The sequence below is a fragment of the Eschrichtius robustus genome, chromosome 13, assembly GCF_028021215.1.
Source record: "Eschrichtius robustus isolate mEscRob2 chromosome 13, mEscRob2.pri, whole genome shotgun sequence".
NCBI lineage: Eukaryota > Metazoa > Chordata > Mammalia > Artiodactyla > Eschrichtiidae > Eschrichtius > Eschrichtius robustus.
The window spans coordinates 47471447-47492159 of record NC_090836.1 but is presented as its reverse complement, the minus strand read 5'-3'; the positions used below and the strand labels follow the sequence as shown (position 1 = coordinate 47492159).

General features: G+C 39.8%; 1 protein-coding gene across 6 annotated transcripts; it reads left to right on the top strand.

Annotated features, from left to right (window-relative positions):
* NEMP1 (nuclear envelope integral membrane protein 1) lies at positions 1 to 19876 on the top strand. 6 transcript variants are annotated; one of them, XM_068561473.1, is made up of 9 exons: positions 1 to 38; positions 7451 to 7575; positions 9100 to 9319; positions 10689 to 10761; positions 12135 to 12228; positions 12703 to 12817; positions 13529 to 13754; positions 14559 to 14732; positions 15466 to 19876. In XM_068561473.1, exons 2-9 carry the CDS (start codon positions 7474 to 7476, stop codon positions 15647 to 15649), a joined length of 1188 nt encoding a protein of 395 aa, XP_068417574.1. In that variant the 5' UTR covers positions 1 to 38; positions 7451 to 7473; the 3' UTR covers positions 15650 to 19876. The 6 variants fall into 6 exon arrangements, with proteins under 6 accessions (XP_068417574.1, XP_068417570.1, XP_068417569.1 ...); XM_068561469.1 differs by having other exon boundaries at positions 1 to 129; positions 13544 to 13754; XM_068561468.1 differs by having other exon boundaries at positions 1 to 129.
* Positions 19877 to 20713: the final 837 nt, after the last annotated feature.

The following is a 20713-nucleotide window of genomic DNA, read 5'->3' as shown; positions in this document are numbered from 1 at the left end:
CCATGGCGGGAGGAATGAAAGTGGCGGTCTTACCTGCAGTTGGTGCTGGGCCCTGGAGCTGGGGGGCCGGGGGCGGTGGTGCAGTGCGACTGCTCCTGGTCCTCTCCGGCTGCTTGGTCTGCGGCTCAGGTACCGCCCGGCAGCAGCAGCCGAGGGGGCGGGTGCCGAGGGGTTATATTTAGAAAAGTGGGGAGTGTCCCCAGGGCGTGGGCCGTTATTCTGAGGGGCGCGGGCGTGGTGCGGAGGAAGAAGCTTCATCCTTGGCGAATGGGCGCCGGCACTGAGGGACCAGGGCCCTGGGGCGGCCTGCGGGAGCTACCCAGAGTGGGGAGGAGCTTGAAGCCCTTTTGGCGGAGACGGGGAGGCCTGCACTGGGTGAGAAGCGGTCCTGGGGGCTGCGTCCTGCTGCATGGGCCTCCTCGATTTTTTTTTTATTGTTTTGTTTTATTGTTGTTGTTAAAAGGAAGGTGACCCGAGGACCGAATGGACAGGCAGAGCTGCCACTGGAAGGGGAGCATCCCGTTCATTCAGAAAATTAGCGACACCTGAGCGTATGCTGTCAAGGACTCGGCATGGGTGGCTGAACAGATAATTATAGTTCACTGAAATGCAGTGATCTCTTTCAGTATCTTATGCCCTTGTAAGATCCTGGCTCCAACCGGCCCTATAGAACCTACCTGGAGCCGTTAAATTCCCATTTCCAAAAACGCTAGTCAGCATCGAGTAGTTTTATTTTGGAAATTTATTCATTCCTCAAGCAAACTTTCTTGATGCCTGCTACTGCATAATTGGCTCTGGACTGGGATGAAATTGTTTTCCTTTTCCGCTCTAATTCAGAAAACCTAGAGTGTGTTTTTAAAAAACCACCTTCTACCCTTGTTAAGTGCACAACAGAAAGATAAGTGATGTTTCCAAGCTTCCACTGGAGGGAGTAGAGACTCATGGGATTAAGGAGAATCGTATCTTGTAAACACATATGCTCTCTCACCTCTTCCGTCGTTTGCTGCCTATCTATTGCTGTCACTTATGATTATCCTTAGCTGCAGCTTTAAGGTTATCTCAGGATCCATAGAACTAGTTTCAAACTGCAGCGTCCTTCTGAAACGGTTTTTATAGGGAGAGGGGAGTAGGTAACCAAGAAGGTACTTTTCCAGGGTCAGGGCCCAGAGTAACATTTGAAGGGCTACATAATGATCTGAATGAACTTTGACCAGATGTTTAACCTTAGAGGCTGTGTATTGTGGAAATGAAAGAGAATATTTATATCAAAATGCTCCTACGTAGTCCGTGCTCAATCAGCAGGCTCAAAGTTTCTTTAATAAGGAGAGGAATGGGGACTTTTTGGCTTGGAGAAGGGTAAACTTGGGATACGTGTTCTTTATGGCCTAATAGATCATGTAGGTGGCAGCTACAAAGAGACAATCATGTAATGGAGTGGAACTTTCTAAAAGTGAGAGCTACCTAAAGAGAGAATGGAGTACTTCAAAAGGCAGGGAGTTCTTTTAGACTATTTGGCAAGTACAATTAAGTATAAGGAAGTAGCAAAATCACTCACTGTTTATTCCATTCAGAGGCAGTCCGTTAAAGCACACTTTCTTCTGGTCTGTTTCCACGTGTTTTTAATTAAAAATTTTTTTGAATTGATAATATATTCATAAACCTGTCAGCACTTCAGTTCTCTTCCCTGGAGGCCACCAGTTGCTGCCAGAGATAGTTTTCTCATTTGGGTTTGTAGCATAAACATTTTCCTATGTCATTTAAAATTCTTCATAAATGTTATTTTTACTTTCATCTTGTGGACAGATTTTTTTTTTTTTTTTTAGGATAGATTCTCAGAAATGGATTTATTCAATCAAAAGCTAAAATATATTTAAGACCCTTGAAACATCTTGCTAAAATATTTTTCTGAAAAGGTGTGCTGGTTTATACGATTATAAGCTGTATTTGCTTGTGACCCATACCCTTGCCAGCATTGGATATTCCAGACGGAAACACATTTGCTAATTTGATAGATTGAAAGTGGCATCTTAATTTACTTTGCATTTCTTGCGTTATTTGTGAGGAAGCATCTTTCAAATGTTCATTAGTTATTTAATTTTCTGTTTAGAGTTTACATTTTTTGGAGAGTGTGTCCTTTGCTCTTGGCCTATTTATTGTGATTACTGTTTATTGGAATTTTTGTGTACTTTTAAAATCAGTTGATGAACTTTTTAATATATTAAGGATGTATATTTTTATAATCTATTTGTTTATTATTTATTACAGAACTTTAATTTGTTTGCCCCCTTTATCTTTTTAAATAGAAGATTTATATTTTTTATGTGATCACTTGATTTTATTCTTTAGATTTATTTCCATTGTTTTTGTACTTAAAGAGTCCTCCAAAATTAAATTTTTATATATGTATATTTTGTGGTACAATTTAATTATTTTTCATTTTACTTTTTAATCAATGGTTAATGTTAGTATTTGGTGTGAGGTATCTAGATAGATTTTATTTTCCAAATAACCAGGCAGTTGTACCAGCATCACATTGAATAATCCTTTGCTAAGCCCACTAATTTAAGATGCTAGTTTTTAAGGAGCATTTTACGATGCTTTTAAGTATGAACTGGATTACCTCTTGACAGAAATGAATAGAGGCTATTTAAGAATTAGAAGGGGTGGTTTTTCATAAATTTTTAGGGTCTTTTCTGGTCCTCACATACCATGAATCATTTTCATTACCTTCTATCAGTAGATGTTAAATGATCAGTGTTGTTGATTGATGAATATAAGTAAATACAAAGTTACTAACTTTTAAGTAGCTGGTTTATGGGTAAATACAATAAGCAAGTTGTGATTCACTGAATTCCAAGGAGGCATTTTCTAAGAAGAACTAGATCTTTGTGCTCTGAAGGCTTTTTTTTTTTTTTTAATTGTTGCATTTATTTATTTATGGCTGTGTTGGGTCTTCGTTGCTGTGCGTGGGCTTTCTCTAGTTGCAGTGAGCCGGGGCTACTCTTCGTTGCGGTTCGTGGGCTTCTCATTACGATGGCTTCTCTTTGTTGCAGAGCATGGGCTCTAGGCGCGCAGGCTCAGTAGTTGTGGCTCACGGGCTCTAAAGCGCAGGCTCAGTAGTTATGGCGCACGGACTTAGTTGCTCTGCGGCATGTGGGATCTTCCTGGACCAGGGCTCGAACCCGTGTGCCCTGCATTGGCAGGCGGATTCTTAACCACTGCGCCACCAGGGAATTCCCTGAAGGCATTCTTTAAATGTTTAATTCATTGTGCTTTTTAACATGCTGGCTAACTCACTTTGGGGAGGGGAAGGAAAGTGTTGTGTATGTCCTTTTGCTATGGGAAGCACAAGATTGTAACATGAGCATTTTGACAGCTTGTATATGTTTAAGGTAATAGGTTTAGTTCTATGTTTTTCTAATAATTTAGACTATAGTTGGAGTGGTGATTGTTTCCACAGATTATCCCCTGAGGCTGATTTGGTGTATTTTCCCTCTCAATGAATTTCCAAAGATGTGGCTGGCCAAGGTGCTGATTTCTGTAGGAGGTTGCTATTAGAGAGGTTTGTTTGTTTATTTACAGTGCTTTCCTTTGAATGGTGTGGAACTTGGGAAAAGGAAGAACTAGGTTTAAGAAAGTGTTGCTTGTTAAATTATTTATTTATTTGTCCGTGGGATCTTAGTTCCCTGACCAGGGATAGAACCTGTGCTCCCTACAGTGGAAGCATGGGAGTCCTAAACACTGGACGGCCAGGGAATTACCCCCAAAATGTTGCTTTTTATAAAAGTTTTATTTCTTTAGGAAAATGACATTGAAGAATTTTAAAACTGGTTTAAAAATACTGATGTCTTAATGGCATTAAGTTTTTCAAATCTCCTGTGCTATTGACATATTATTTGTATCTTACTACCCTCTTGAAAATAATAATGGGCTTAAAGAGATGTGTTATATTACTTGGTATTTTGGGAGAGAAGGAGTTAATAAAGTGTGACTCTTGGGTTTTTAAAAATTTATTTGTAAATACACTAGTTTTAAGCTTCACATAATCTTACTCTCTTACAGTCTCCAGAAGAAAATAAACTCTTGATCCATATTTGTTAGTGGGTGTTCTTTCAGTATATTTGGGCTTGCTAGTGAAACAAATGTCAATAGGATTTTGAAAAGGTTTCATTTTATGAAAAATAGGTTTGGAGGAAATCCAAATTACTATTGAATTAAACCCTAGTGAGAGATTGATAGATGGGGTTCAGGACATATTACTCTAAAATATGGCACCTTGGCATATTGAATATTTTAAGCTGAGGGAGTTTGAGAAAACAGCAAAGCTGAAAAGTAACTCTGACCTCCCGCACTTAGCCCTCCTTCCTTGAAATAGGCCATAACATCCTCATGTGAGAGGTGTCCTCCCTATACCTGGAGGAAAGGAGCATCCTTATCTTCGAAGACAAAGGGGCATGAAGAAGAATCCTAATAAACAGGCCTTGCTCAGTTTCCCCCAGTTTACTACACTTACCTCATACTCAACCTATCGTTCCTCTGCGAATGTCCACTTTTCGTCAAACCTAGCATAAAAGTACGTGGGTCTGTTTCTTTGGGTCTTTATTTCCTTAAAGACTTTCATGTCACATAAAAGATATGAAATAAATTTGTATGCTTTTCTCCTGTTAATATGTCTTTGTCAGTTTAATTTTTGGACCCAGCCAGGGACCCAAGAGGATCAAGGAAAACTTTTTCCTCCCCTACAATATTGACTGAATTTTAAAATATTGAGATATAATTCACATACCATAAAATCCACCCTTTCATTGGTTTTCAGTATACAGTTGATCCTTGAACAACACAGATTTGAATTGCATGGGTCCACTTATACGTGGATTTTTATTTTCAGTAAATACATACTATAGTACTACCTGATCTTTGGTTGGTTGAATCCACAGATGCGGAACTGTGGATCCAGAGGGCTGACTAAAGTTATACGCTGATTTTTGACTGAGCAGAGAGGTGGCATCCCTAACCATGGTTGTTAATGGGGCAGCTGTATTCACTGTATTGTGCAACCATCACCACTGACTAATTACAGAATTTTTTTTTTAGTAGATTTTATTTATTTATTTATTGGCTGCGTTGGGTCTTCTGTTGCTGTGCATGGGCTTTCTCTAGTTGCTGCGAGTGGGGGCTACTCTTCGTTGCGGTGTGAGGGCTTATTGCGGAGGCTTCTCTTGTTGTGGAGCATGGGCTCTAGGCGCGCAGGCTTCAGTAGTTGTGGCACACGGGCTTCAGTAGTTGTGGCACACGGGTTTAGTTGCTCCACAGCATGTGGGATCTTCCAGGACCAGGGCTCGAACCTATGTCCCCTGCATTGGCAGGCGGATTCTTAACTACTGTGGCACCAGGGATCCCCAGAATATTTTTATTACTCCAAAATGAGGCCCCATACCCCTTAAAGGTCTCTTCCCATTCCCTTCTCCTCCTAGCCCCTGACAACCACTAATCTACTTTCTGCGGATTTGCTTATTCTGGATATTTATATAAATGGAATCATTTAATATGTGGACTTTTTCTTGACTGGCTTTCATTCAGCATAATGTTTTTAAGGTTCATGTTGTAGTATGTATCAGTACTTCTTTTTATGGCTGAATAATATTCCATTGTATGAATAATACCACATTTTGCTTATCCATTGATCAGCTGATGGACATTTGGGGTGTTTCCACTTTTTGGTTATTATGGATATTGCTGCAGTGAACATTTGTGTACAGGTTTTGGTGTGAACATGTTTTCACTTCTCTTGGGTGTATACATAGGAGTGGAATTGCTATGTCATATAATAATTGTGTTTTAGTTTTTGAGGAACTGCCAAGCTGTTTTCCAGAGAGACTGTACCATTTTACATTCCCACCAGCAATGTATGAGGGTTCCAGTTTCTGCACATCCTTGCCAACACGTGGTTATTGTCCTCTTTTTTGATTATAGCCATCCTAGTGAATGTGAAGTGGTATTTCATTGTGGTTTTGACTTGCATTTCCATAATGGCTAATGATGTTGAACCTCTTTTCATTGTGCTTATTGGCCGTTTGTATATCTTCTTTGGAGAAATGTCTATTCAAATCCTTTATGCATTCTAAAAATTGGGTTATTTCTCTTTTTATTGTTGAATTGTAGTAGTTCTTTATATATTCTGGATATTAGACCCTTATCAGATATATGATTTGCAAATATTTCCTCCCACTTTGTGGGTCGTCTTTTCACTTTCTTGATAGTGGCCATTGAAACACAAAAGTTTAAAAATTTTGAAACCATTGTCTAATCCACGGTCACAAAGGTTTACACACCTGTTTTCTTCTTCTAAGAGCTTTGTAGTTTTCGTTCTTAACATTTAGGTTTAAGACCGAATTTAACTTCAAAATTAGTCTGAGCTTCACTCTAAAACCATTTTGAACTGATGGATGCCATTGCCTTTTTTATGTGTGTAACTTTGGCTTTCTAAGGTTTGTCTTTGCCTTTTCTGTGTGTGTAACTTTGGCTTTCTAAGGTTTGTTTGAGGTTTTTGTGTTTTGGGGTGTTTTGTTTATTTAAATCTACCCACCTTTATACTAAGAACCAAAAAGTTAGCTAAATTTCCCCTTAGAGTAGCACTAAATGAGTTGGTAAGTACAGTGTAGAGCAAGGAAGAAGATATTGAAATGTTTTGTGGTAAAGAAGGTAGCTTGTGCAAACTTGGGTGAGAAGATATGCTAATGGTCACTTGTAAACCTTTAATTAGCTGCGATTGAATATAAATTCCTGAGGGGAGATCTGTTTTGGTAAAATCAGAGGGACTGCATATGTTTATTGGCTGCTCTTAAAACTTGAATGAAACAAAACAGCTGGAAAAAAGCAACTTTGCAGTCTTTTAGTATCTGCTTAAAGTACTCTAAATACAAAAAATGTTGCTAATTCTGTTCATCCTACTCAGGATATGGATAGAGAAAGTCACCAGATGGGGTTACTTTAGCTATGCCTTTATAAGAGAAACAGGACCTGGGTGTGAATCTCAGTTAAGCTATTTACTAGCTCTGTGACTTTGGGCAAATTACTTAATCTTTCCTAAACATCAGTTTCCTCATTTGTAAAATGGGGGTTATGAGAGTGCCTACCTCACAGCGTTGTTGGGAGGGTTAAATGAGACAGACAACATACTGTCTGTCTTAATAAACACATAATAGTGGCTTTTATTATTACTTATCCTGGATTAGTGACTATTTGTAATATTTAAATAATTACATTTGACAGAAATAAGACTGCCTTATTTCTTCTCTCATCTCAGTTTTCTTCTTTGTGTCTTAGTCGCTGATATTTTTAACCCCAGCTTTACGAAAGTGGTCAGTTTAATTCTTTTTATGAAATGAGTTATAGTCATTAGCTTGTTCTGTTATTATACTTAATTGTTATTTTCTTTCTTTGCATAAAGCCGGAATTGATTTAAATGTGGTCATGCTTCAGGAATCCAAAGTTTATTATATGAATACCAGTCAACAATCCTGTTATAAAAATGTGCTGATCCCAAAGTGGCATGATATATGGACACAGATACAGGTAATGATTTGGAGGCTCCTGGCAGGGGCAGTTTCTGTGAATATCTGTCTGTGATCAGTGAGTACATTGACACTTTCTTCCCTTCTCACATGCAATTAAAAAAAAAAAAAAAATATATATATATATATATATATGTATAAAATTAACAACCTTGATAAGATTATGATTATTCTTAATCTCATCAGTGTTTTCATCAGTAAAGCATTTATGCCAATTTTGTGTTCCTCTCTCTGTTTCTTTAAGTGGCCTGAGATAAACTTCCTTCCTCCTTTTCCCCAAGAGACTACTTCATTCTCTTCCCCTCACTCCTTTTACACTCATAGACACACACACACACATACACCTCTCTTTCTTTTTAAAGGTCTTATGCCTTCTTTGGGCTGGAAACTGTTGTGTGCCTATCAGGATGTAAACTCTTGCCTTGCTACTCCTATTCTATTTTGATTCTACACAAGGTGTTGCATAAATGCCCTGAGCTGAAGTTTCCCCTTGATAGAATGACTTTGGTCTCATTTACTTCATAACACTGTTGAGCCAGAGTGTCTGGCTGTAATGATTGAACAAAATGAGTCCTTTGGAAATGTTTCTGCTGCTATAAGCATAGTTACTGATAAGGGATTTGTTCACATCAAAAACATAAGAGTGGGCTCGTGGGTTTTTTAAAAAAATTCTCTTTTTTCATTGTCTGATATAAAGATCTGGAGCACATTATAACCAACATTTACCCATAATCAGTGATTTGTGACAAAGGGTTGAACTTTTCAGCTTGTCATTATGGGAAACATTTTTGGTGCTGTTTATGCCTGGCAGTTTTCTTTTTCTTTTTTCTTTTTCTAGAAGGAACTTTACTACTAAAGGTCACAGTTTTTTGGTTTTTTTTTTTTTTTAAAGATAGATTGATTGCTATGTTGGGTCTTCGTTTCTGCGCTAGGGCTTTCTCTAGTTGCGGCAAGCGGGGGCCACTCTTCATCGCGGTGCGCGGGCCTCTCACTGTCGCGGCCTCTCTTGTTGCGGAGCACAGGCTCCAGACACACAGGCTCAGTAGTTGTGGTTCATGGGCTTAGTTGCTCCGCGGCATGTGGGATCTTCCCAGACCAGGGCTCGAACCCGTGTCCCCTGCACTGGCAGGCAGACTCTCAACCACTGCGCCACCAGGGAAGCCTGGCAGTTTTCTTAATATTCTAGACCCTTGCTTTGTATGATCTCTCATAAATAGCTGTACTGGTGACTCTTTCAGCTTGGAAGTCTTTTTTTTCCCCCATGTTCTGGCCTAATACTAGATTCAGATCATGTTAACAATAAAACATTCTAACAGCTGCCTCTCTGTACCATGTGCAGTGTTATTTGCCCAGTTATCTTTTAGCTGCTGTATCTCTATATTTCTCATAAGCCTGTGGAAAGCTGGTGCCATTATTGATTTAGTTATTTACTCTAAAGGTTTTGGTTTTTTTTTTTTAATTGTATTTGTGAAAATTTTAAATTCCTACTTTCTTCTTTCTCATCCTGATTTTACTTGTGTTACAGATTCGGGTAAATAGTTCCAAACTGGTCCGAGTCACCCAGGTGGAGAATGAGGAGAAACTGAAGGAGCTAGAGCAGTTCAGTATCTGGAACTTTTTTTCCTCCTTTTTAAAAGAGAAATTGAATGACACCTATGTTAACGTGGGTCTGTACAGCACAAAAACCTGCCTCAAAGTTGAGATTTTAGAGGAAGACACCAAGTACAGTGTCATTGTGACCCGGAGTAAGTCTTACCTCTGTTTTTCTGATGGATTCTATGGTGAGAAGGGACTGAGCTTTGGAGGGTATAGTTAGTGAGAAAAGTCAGCCCAAGACAGCTCCATTTTGGTTCTAATTATAACCTGAATATACCACTGCTCCAAACAGTTCAGAGAGCCTCCACCCCTCATAAAACCCTTTAGGCCTAGATTTGAGACTTTACCATAAGTCATTCTGAGTACTTCCTTACCTGGAATTGTGAAGACTTGCATTCCTAATACTTCCAATGGCTCTGAGCTGATATGCCTAGTATTCTTCAGAGTAAGATAGATGTATTCCTGTCTTCTGGGCACTTATAGACAAAGACAGATGTCTTGAAATGTACAGGTCTACATTTGAAGACATGAATGGTTAACAATAAAAACTGAAGAAGGGTAGAACTGAATACCTCACAAGCAAAAGAATATATGTGGAACCATAAATAAATATGAAGATCACTGCAGTTTCAGGCTTATTCAGTCTAATTGGGAGTTTTCCCTTCTCTGAATGTGTCTGAGAAAGTTTCACAAAGAGGTGGATCATTATCCTGTTGGATTCTCTGTGACTTTTTGTCTCTCCTTGGTAACTACTGTCTTAGGAGAGTAATGTTGTAAGTAGTAGAAATGTTCCTGGGTTTTGCTACGAAATACGTTGTGCCCTTCTAACTGTCCTAGGGTTCCACAGTTCTTTGGTTGAACAGGATCAGCCTGTTTTTTGGTGTTCCTTTTGCATTTACTGATCCCTCTCACTCCTGTTCTGTTTGTGGACTTCCCCTAGACTCAGAGCTCTTGAATGTGAAAGCTGTGGGAGTGTCTGGCATGCCAGTAGGGGGTCTATGCTTGGGCCCCCGGTCCTGGGTGAGATGTGTTTGAGTGTAGGCTTTTCCAACACAGTGCTTGTGTAGTGAAGAGAGGTAGGTGGTGGTGGTGGTCAAGCAGAGACCAACAGTTAGAGAACAGCAGAGGGCCCTGACCCCAAGTTCTGGGCTAATCTGAATCCGAGCGTGTGTGACTTAAGGCCTGAAAACCAGAGTGGTGGAGACCCCTTGTGGGCGACTGCATGAAGTGCTGATGGCACTATGGCTCCATCCAAAGCAAAGCTTAGCTTCTTTTAGCCTTAGCTTAGTAGCCAAAATAAAAATAAACTCTTGAGGGAAGTACAGGTTAGACAGAGACCTAATTATACTTTCTCTTTGGAAGGGTGCCTAGGCTTTGTGTGGAATTTAAAATGCTGTTTAGGTGGGCTGTTTGCATATATTTTATTAGCTGACCAATGATGCCAACATTGTCTTTTATTCTATAATGCCTTAAATTGTTTTGTTCCCCTATTAAGCAGAAGTCTTTTATTTATTTCAGGATTTGACCCCAAACTCTTCCTCATTTTTCTCCTTGGACTTATTCTATTTTTTTGTGGTGACTTGCTGAGCAGGTAGGTTTGAAGGCTAGAGGGCAGAATGAGGAGGCTCAGACCTACCCTGCTTGACTTTTTTTTTTAAATTCATTTTTGGCTGCGTTGGGTCTTCGTTGCTGCGCATGGGCTTTCTCTAGTTGCGGCGAGTGGGGGCTACTCTTCGTTGCGGTGCACGGGCTTCTCACTGTGGTGGCTTCTCTTGTTGCGGAGCACGGGCTCTAGGCGCGTGGGCTCAGTAGTTGTGGCTTGCGGGCTCTAGAGCGCAGGCTCAATAGTTGTGGCGCACGGGCTTAGTTGCTCTGTGGCATGTGAGATCTTCCCGGACCAGGGCTCAAACCCGTGTCCCCTGCATTGGCAGGCGGATTCTTAACCACTGCGCCACCAGGGAAGTCCAACCCTGCTTGACTTTTATCATAAAGACTTGAAGTGCTGCCATTCCCTTTTCTAGGACCTTTATGGATGGCTAGGCCATTGCCTGCTTCAATAATTTAAAAAAATAATATGTGTTATAATTATTATTTTTTTCTTGTATTAATAAGATTGGTAATAATGAAATTCCCCCATTAGGTTACCCATCATGTGTGGGATTTAGCCAATACAGCACCACCCTTTCCACCGTTAGAAATGTTTAGCCCTCATTTTTACAAGGCTGTGTGTTGATGAGTTTCATGCTGTTCAGAAGTAAAGAAACAAATATCAACCACTTACTCATTTCCTGCCTTTAGGAACCTACTAGCTAGGTGAAACAGACATGTACAAATATAAAGAAAACATATAGATAACAAGCATTGAACAAAGGTAGAATTAACATTAACTTTGAACACAAGGAGAATATTTGTGGAATGGTGAATGAAAGCTTACCAATTGAAGTTCAGCTGGAGCAAGGTTGGTGGAAGTTGTTCCTTATTTTGGGGATCCTGAGAGAAACTCAAAGTGAGGGAGGGATATCTGGTAGAAAGAACCTAGAAGAGGAATAGGAGCTCCCTGTTCTGTGCCCTGTGTTTGGTTTATCCTTCTGGGTAATCAGTTCAGTTCTAGTTTCCAGTGTCTACTGGGGCTCTTCCTTCTCCCTAGAGAAGCTGTGCAGTTCCCAGAAGAAAGATTCTCATTAGAAATTGCATGGGGAGAGGTACTGGGGATGGGAGCGGGAGACTAAGCAGAGGTTTATTACTGGGATATATTTGAGGGACCCTTATTGATACTAATCTTCATAATCTGGCAGCAGCTACATTGTACTAGTCTCTTCAGTTTTCTCATCTCAAGTGTTGGGCAAATACCTGCTCTCACCTTGTACCTTTTTTCTGTCTTTTGGCTGGGTTAGTTGTCTAGTTTGAACAGTGCCATATATGAAGGATACACACGTAGTCATGAAATGAATTTTCTCTCTGCAGAAGTCAAATCTTCTACTATTCCACTGGGATGAGTGTGGGAATTGTGGCCTCTTTACTAATCATCATTTTTATGCTGTCCAAGTTTATGCCCAAGGTAAGGAGCAGAATCCTCACATGCAGTTAGGATGAGCTTGGATAGTTGAAGGATTGTTTTTTGGATAATCTTAACAGCACTGAAAATTTGCATTGATGGCTGATAAGTAAATGTCCTACTCTTTCCTTGATTCAGAAAGGTACTTTCCATGATGAAACTTGGAGCCTGATTACATACAATCTCTCCCTTTTTATTTGAAATCCTGTATACAGTGGGGGGGATTAAAGTCTTCTTCCTGTTTGTTAATTACATAGATTATATAGCCAGGCTTTTAAGTTGTTTAGCATCTCATTTTCCCAGTTTTCTTTGCAGACTGTACCATTTAAAATATAAAGGACATCTTTTTAAGAGTTGTGTTTTGTGCATTTTTAGTAGGTTGAATTTTTTTTTTTTTTAAATCACAGTTCTATTTTGTTTCTTTTATGTATGGAAAGCCCATTGTAACTTTTTGCTTTCACTTTTACTCTTTCTTAGAAAAGTCCCATTTACATCATCCTGGTAGGAGGCTGGTCCTTTTCTCTGTACCTCATTCAGCTAGTTTTTAAAAATTTACAGGAGATCTGGAGATGTTACTGGCAGTATCTTTTAAGTAAGTGTTGTTGGTTTTGCTTTACTTTTTATATGTTTATAGGCTGTTTTAGTTAATTTGATCATGAAAAGATGTTGCTTGCTTACTGCTTACAAGAGTTTAATAGTCTATGCCATTTTGTTAACTTGTAAGAATCATAATTCTTTACTTATTTCTAATCCCTCTATACAGTTGTCACCTTCTCTTAAATTAAAATGCTGCTAGGGAGAAGACTTTAATTTGTTGGTGTTTATAAGTACATCTCTCTTTACATAATAGGCATCTTTCTGAAAAGCTGTAAATTGACTTTATAAATATAATCATATTTTAAATACACTTGAGGACCTTAAGAAGTAAAGGACTCTACAATGAACCTTATCTATAAAGCGAGAATCTTTTGGTTATAAAGATAGTAACTCTTAATCCTTTGAGAGCAGATTAATCTGGATTTTCATATATTAGGTTTTTTAAACAGACTATTTTAGAGTTGTTCAACATGTAGGTTTAATTCTCCATTTGAGAATTAAATAAATTCGGGATAGTAGAAAGGATAGAAGCTTAAAGAGATAAATATATATGAATAATGAAAAAAGTGTGAATAATTGAGTAAAGATCTTACCTATTTCCCTGGTTCAGTAGGCGCTACATAGTGAGTTTACTGCTGTTCCCCACACAGATTATTTTTACCAACTGTAGGTTAAAAAGAATGTCTTCTGATAACTCTTCTCATAGGCTATGTCCTTGCAGTTGGATTCATGAGTTTTGCAGTCTGTTACAAGTATGGGCCCTTGGAGAATGAACGAAGTATCAACCTGCTGACTTGGACCTTGCAGCTGATGGGCTTATGTTTCATGTATTCCGGTATCCAGATACCACACATTGCCCTTGCCATTATCATCATTGCACTGTGTACTAAGAGCCTGGAGTACCCTATTCACTGGCTGTACATCACCTACAGGTGACTGAAAGGCAGTGTAACTTTGTACTGAAACATGCAATGTGGGATGCAGTTGCAGCAAAAGGAGACAGAGGTGTTGACCTGGGAGCCTCTTTGTTAATGCAAATTTATGGTATTATGCTTCACTTTTATTTCTTTCAAGTCTTTCTTTTTAGATTCTCTGTAGGCATTTTTACAGAATTTATAAATTCTGGTTATTTTATATATAAAATAAAAACATCTAGTAAAGTGTCATGTGTTCTTGTTACCACTGGGTGGTGCAAAGTATATCACTTTTATACCGCATGCCTCAGGTCACCTGGTTTCAGATTATTTCACACTGGCTCTCAGATTGCTCTGGGAGTCCTATTCTTAGTTTAAGATGTAATTCAAAGCATGTTGTCACTTTGTATGGTGACTATGGAATGGTCATAGGTTCTGAGGTTATCAATGTTCTTTCTGTTACAGATAGTCAAAGTAATGCCTTCAGTTCGGGGGGACCCAAGTTAATGAACCACAATCTTACACCATCATTTCTTGTGGTTTTTCCATTTATTGGGAAATAAATATTTTGTCTGTCACTTATTGGAAAATAAGTGAATTTGTTCACATTAATGAATAATATTGACTACTCTGACTTGTCACTCATAGTCTAACATGTCAAGGGTACATTATAACTAAAGATGTCTGTAGAAGAAAGGTGGGAGCAGTGACTCTTAATGTTCAGGCTCTCTGCTGTATGCTTGACCCACTGAAGGGAGTTAGATGTAAGGGTGGATGTAGATTACTGATTAATCATTCATGATGTTATTTTGGTGAGCACAGAAAGATGTGTAATGCAACAGAAAAGACTGTGCCCCCCCGTCTTCTGACAGAAGAAGAATATCGGATACAAGGAGAGGTAGAGACCCGAAAGGCTTTAGAGAAGCTTAGAGAATACTGCAACAGTCCAGACTGCTCGGCTTGGAAGACTGTTTCTCGAATCCAGTCTCCAAAAAGGTAAATAAACTCTTTGCCAGAAGTGCCAAGTGTCTGTCAGGGTAATTATGACCTTCAGTTTTAACAGAGATTATACTTCTATAATCATTTTGTATTTGTGGCTTTGTTTTCCTTGTTCATCTAGGAGTAGTCAAGAGAAAGGTACTCATATAATATGTTAAGCAGTAGGCTGTTTCCTGATTCCTCAAAGAACTATTTACTCTAGCTTTGATTTTAGCATTGAGATGAGAAGACTTTAGTACCATATTAAGTTTCCCCTCTGATAGTTTTGCACTGCTCTCTTGAGTGTTTTTTTTAATATTTTTTTTTTTTAGGAGAGGGGACCCTTTTTATTTGGAAACATGTGAAGCTTCAATTTGGAATCCTGATGGCATAAAGTTTATAGGGCCATAAACACAAATAAATGTGTAATGCCCCTTAATCTTATCAGGATTACGGATGACTAAAGGAACTTTAGCACTTCCATAACTAAAAAGGGTAACTAAACTTCCATAACTAAAAGTGCTTATTAAGCAGGATGGGGTTGCAGGAGATGTTGGCCTATGATCCCAGCTTTCCTTTTCGTCTTATTTCTTGCTTTAGTCTACTTACCTGCCAGAGTTAGGATAAGGGTGTTGGCTAGACTCAATATAATTTGAGCTGAGAGCATATCAAGGGTTTCAATTTGTTCTTATTTTGAAAGAAAACAAGACAGAAGGCAGGTTCCTAATGAGTATTATCTTCTGTTTTTCAGATTTGCTGACTTTGTGGAAGGATCTTTCCACCTCACACCAAATGAAGTTTCTGTCCATGAGCAGGAGTATGGGTTAGAGAGCATTATTGCCCAGGATGAACTCTATGAAGAAACATCCTCTGAGGAGGAGGACTCAGATTCTCGGTACCCCCCCATCACACAACAGAACAGCTTGTTGACTTAGGTGGTCGTCAGTTATTTTTATGTGGATTGGCTTGGTACCTCAATGGTCCAGGTTGCATGTGTTGCGCAATTGCTTCTCAAATCTTGGAAATAGGGTGAGATAGTGCTGAAATTCTCCCGCTGAAATTAGAGGCCTGAGTAGACCTCCCTCTGGAAATGGTCTTGGTGGTCTCTGTGGGGTCCTGAGGAAGCAGAGTGGATCAAGTATTGACTGCTTCCCAACACGTCCCATTGGTTAAGTTCTCGGCCCACCTTTATATTTCCAAAGAAACTGGATTGCCACAGCTAGCATGGCATTCCAGCTCCTCTTTGAAAGTTGATTCAGTTGTGGCATTTCAAACTCAGAAGTGATAACTGTTATATGTGAAGTAATGCTTTCAGACTATAGGCTGCATCTTTCAGAGACAAATCCACAAATCTGAGCCTCTTTTACTTGTGCTTTTATTTCAGTGACTTTAGCATAATCCTTGTTTTAACTGTTTTAAGAGGAAAATAGATTATTATTTGTCTGTCTTGTTTTTTAAGTGAATACATTTTAAAAAAATGTGACAAACTCGTTCCAGAGCCAGCAAGTGCTCCAGAGTGACAAGCCCCATAGGCCCCTACGTATTTATTAATATGGATTATCCATTAAAGCCCAAGGAGTGTTGTGCTGAGCTTTGGATTAGTTCTCACACCTATGATATTCTAAGTCCTGCCTGCAGGCCTTTCTGTAGATGAGGTCTGTTGGGGTTTTTATTATATTTAACTTTCAATTCTATTTTAAAAATTGGTTTGCATTCTTCCCTTCTAAGTCCTCGTTGCCCCCTTTGCCCTTTCAGGAAGAGTCTATTCCCTCACCTCTGAAGTATGTACATTTCAGTTTGTTTCATTTCTTATATTCTCTTCCCTTTGGTTTATAATAGGATTGTTTCTGCTGGTTAGGAGAAGTGATCTTATTTAGGGAACTTAAATGCTTTTTAAGGTTCTCCATTTTTCCTGTCAGTGGGTCACATATCTTTGAATTGCTGTGGGATCAAGAAACTATCTCCTTTTCCTTTCCCTTCCTTTGTCTACCCATTCTACCTATTCTTTTCAGCCTTTCCGTACCACCTGTATCCCTCCCCACCTGAAGTCTGGCTAATTTGTGAGCCTGAAACTATCTATGAAGGTTCTTGATACAATGTACACGTTGTAGCTATGTGGCTGCCGCAATTTGCATTGTCAGGAGATAGACCTCCAGATAATCCTTATGCCTCTGGGTGCTTGTTCAGCCATCAGGAGCAGATGCACTTTTCTATGAACTTATTGTACTTATTTGCAATTCCATGCCTGACCAGAGGTTCATGCTGCCTTTTATCACAGTGGCATTGGTTTCACTTTCTTTTGCCATTGGAAAGTACCCTTATAAGCAAGCAGTGCCATTTATGAGGGAGCAAATTCCCAAGTCTCTGTCATTCGCTTGGTTCTGTCTTTGTGATCTTCACCCTCGTACCTTGGAAAAAGCTATAATTACTTTATTCAGGAAGATAGACACTGATGGCAGGAGCACAGCATTGGACTGACTGGCTTACCATGATCATGGGGAAGGCAGATGATTTTTTAAAAAGCTATAATGACTCCTTCAGACCAGCCATTAACAGATAATGTTGAAAGGTTCTGGACTCCATTACGGACTTCCAAAATGTCAGTTCTGAGATTCCCCTCCAGGTGGCCAGTTGATTTTTTTCTGCCAGTGTTTCCCACAGCTTTAAACTGTCCTAAACTGACAACTACCTCAGTTGGCAGCAAATAGACATATAGCAGAAAGTGAAAAATAAGCAGTATTTGGACAGATGCCATGGGTTAAAGTTGATTTATATTAGGAAACCTTTCTATCTTTGTGAATTATGTACATGGTAACATTTTATCTCTCTACAAAGAACTGTTAAGACCTCGGAAATTTACTATTTTTTGCCTCATTAATAGAAATCGAGACTTAGCATATTTGAGCCTAAGCTGATTCGAAAAAATAATTCGGCTGTACAAATGGTCTCAGGATTCCCTGGAGACTTTGGTGCCTTCCCCATATAACTACTTAGGGACATGGTTGCTTGCCTCCAGTGTGACTTTTCCTGACTCATGTCTTTATTTCAGCGAGAAAGCATTGTGAAGTAGAGAAAGATTCTCGTCTTTTTCTGTTTAGTAAACCCCTTGTGATATACAGTTTCCATCTCAAGATGAGTTTTTCTCACTGTTTGAATTTGGGATGAGTAAAATCAAACTCGGTTTATTACTCCCTGTCTGGTAGTTGGAGAACTGAGCTGTAGGCAGTGGCAATGACAATGGGTCCTGCAGCATGAGAGCTGCTCTCAGACAGTGAAGGACGGTGCCTCTGGTGTGCTGTGTGTCCTTGCCCTGTCTTCCTGTGTGGCTCTGCCCCAGATGCTTCAGAGCCTCTGTGTGCCTGGAGATTGCTTGACTCCGTAAACCTTCTTTAGGAGCTGTTCTTGTCTCCCTTTTGGCCACTTAGTCTGCTGGCTCAGTCACTACTTGAAGCCACCATTTAATTTTCAGTTACAGCTCTTGCAGTTTCAGCATAGTCTCGTCTCTCAGACCGATCTCATCAAGAAGGATTGAAAGGATAACTGCGGAGTGTGCTGGACATTGGAGCCACGTCTGCTGCCATGTCAGCATCTTGCTCGGCAAATATCAAGCTGTAAATTGGCCCTAGAGCTCAGGGTCCCATCAGCATCAGAAATCTATTGCCCCTAATGGGTCCGACCAAGTTGTGTAGAGCATGACTCCCATTAATGGGAATACAAGAGCCAACTGGCCTAAAACATTTCCCCTTCACTTTCCCACTCAGATTACTTTCAGAAGACCTGTGGAACCAATGACTGATAATAAGGAAAATTTAGCAACTTTGATATCTTCTAATAAGAAATTCCTATCAGCCACTTCATCCCACCAAAACTAGTTTATTTCTCCCCCCAAATTCATGACCTTTATGTTGGTTACGGGATTTTGCTGATGATAGACTTTGAGTCCCAGTGTTCCATTTTGTGCTAATACATCCCATTTTAGGGCCTAGCCCTCTCTTCATTGACTGTGTTCCCTTCAACCCAATCCCCACTTTGCATATACAATAGAGAGTTGATGAATGTAAGGACCCAAATAGGCCAGGTAGTTCCCCCAGGCCCTGATATCCATAAAAGGCTTGGGAATGGATTATGCAGTTGCCCTCAATCTTTTTGTTGTTCCAGAAAAAACGATGGGCTCAGATGGATGCCTACGTAAAAATGGTTCCTAGCTATGAACTCATAACTTTTCTCTGAATTGAGTAGTGAAAGTTGAAGTACGAGAAAAGGAAATTAAATGTCCTTCTAGTATTCCTTTGGACTCAGGTCTGACATAAGAGATAATAATCTATATTGAAATGCCAAGAATTTTATCTGAACCAAGGAGAGGACAGTTTGACAGATTTATTATGCCTTCATGTTACATAGGCACTGAAACCAAGTAATAAACATAAAATAGCCATTGCACAAGGCAAATGCACCTAAAACCTTTTGTTTATGTTTTGTTGTAGCAGAAATTGATTTTTAGGGAAACCTATGCAATTGTGGTGTTCCAGGGGTATCTCTTGGTAACTTAGCTTATGGATTCAGTTGCTATTGAGTTGGATTCTAGACAGTTATTACCTTGAAAAGGGAGTTTGGTGCCTTATATGATGGGAGCCAGAGCCTGCTGGGAATAAACAAAGCGGATTCACACCAGTGTCAACACACAGCTTTAGTGGGGAAGGGAATGGCACACAGTATCCCCAAATTTGGGGCTTTTGTCTCCCATACCCCCCGCCCATGTGTCTCATCTTCCTTTTCACACTCTTGACAATAACTTGAAAATGGTGAAACCACCTTCCCTGAAATTTTCTACAGCATGGACAACATTCTTTTCTTATTAACATAATAGATAGCTCATAATGTGAGTGTTAGAACTGTTACAGCCTGCAGTTGCCTCCCTTTATCAAGTTTCTAGAATTGATGGTGAAATAGGGAGTTACTGGGTAAGTTTTAGCCTGTGGGTAATGCCTTAGTGTTATTTTTAAAAGATTTGTCATTTATATTTAAAATAAGTTCATGAATGTTTGAAAGCAACAAAATGATCAGGGATGACTCTTTGCCATGGGTCTCATTTTCACTTTCCTGTAAGAAAAAACGACGTCTTATTATATATTTTTTCATTTTTATTGTACAAGTTTGTAAGTAATCCCAATTTTAATAAAGTTTTATAGACTATATAGTGGTTTCTCTTAACATGTACTTTTTTTTCTAAATTTATTTAATTTATTTTTGGCTGTGTTGGGTCTTCGTTGCTGCACGCAGGCTTTCTCTAGTTGCGGTGAGCAGGGGCTGCTCTTCATTGCGGTGCGCAGGCTTCTCATTGCGGAGGCTTCTCTTGTTGTGGAGCACGGGCTGTAGGCACACGGGCTTCAGTAGTTGTGGCTCACGGGCTCTAGAGCGCAGGCTCAGTAGTTGTGGCACACGGGCTTAGTTGCTCCACGGTGTGTGGGATCTTCCTGGACCAGGGCTCGAGCCCGTGTCCCCTGCAGTGGCAGGTGGATTCTTAACCACTGCACCACCAAGCTGGAAGGGAAGTCCCGAACGTGTACTTTTCTTGTTTGGATCTCTTGTTTTCAGGTAATGAGCAATTAGCTCTTCTGTTTCATCTTTCTAATGAGATTGTTTTGCATGCCATTTATTTTCCTTTTTTTCTTAACTACTGCTCCCCATCCTGGGTCTGTCTTGGTCTACTTCCTTGGACTGGATGATTTCCCAGGATGCCAGATCTCTAAGGGGTATTCCTGCAGGAGCAGAGGGTTGTACCGCTGTGCTGTCTCATAGGAAAACAATGTATAGGTTATTCCTGGTCCAGGGAGCTACTCTGTACTTTAGTTCTTTTCTTTTTTTAATGGCATAAAGTATCTCTTTTGTTTCTCGATTGGGGTGAGGGGAAGACCTATGGATCCAGCTGTGAGATGCCTGCCAAGAGCTTTATGTAGGGTGAAAGGGAGCAGGGCTGTAGTGAGTATTAGGGGGCATGG

Excerpts from the sequence above, each read along its gene's own strand:
- NEMP1 (XM_068561468.1), top strand. The coding sequence starts at position 3 with ATGGCGGGAGGAATGAAAGTGGCGGTCTTACCTGCAGTTGGTGCTGGG. Across the intron at positions 13,755-14,558 it reads TGGCTGTACATCACCTACAG|AAAGATGTGTAATGCAACAG; the intron begins GTGACTGAAAGG and ends TGGTGAGCACAG. Across the intron at positions 14,733-15,465 it reads CGAATCCAGTCTCCAAAAAG|ATTTGCTGACTTTGTGGAAG; the intron begins GTAAATAAACTC and ends TCTGTTTTTCAG.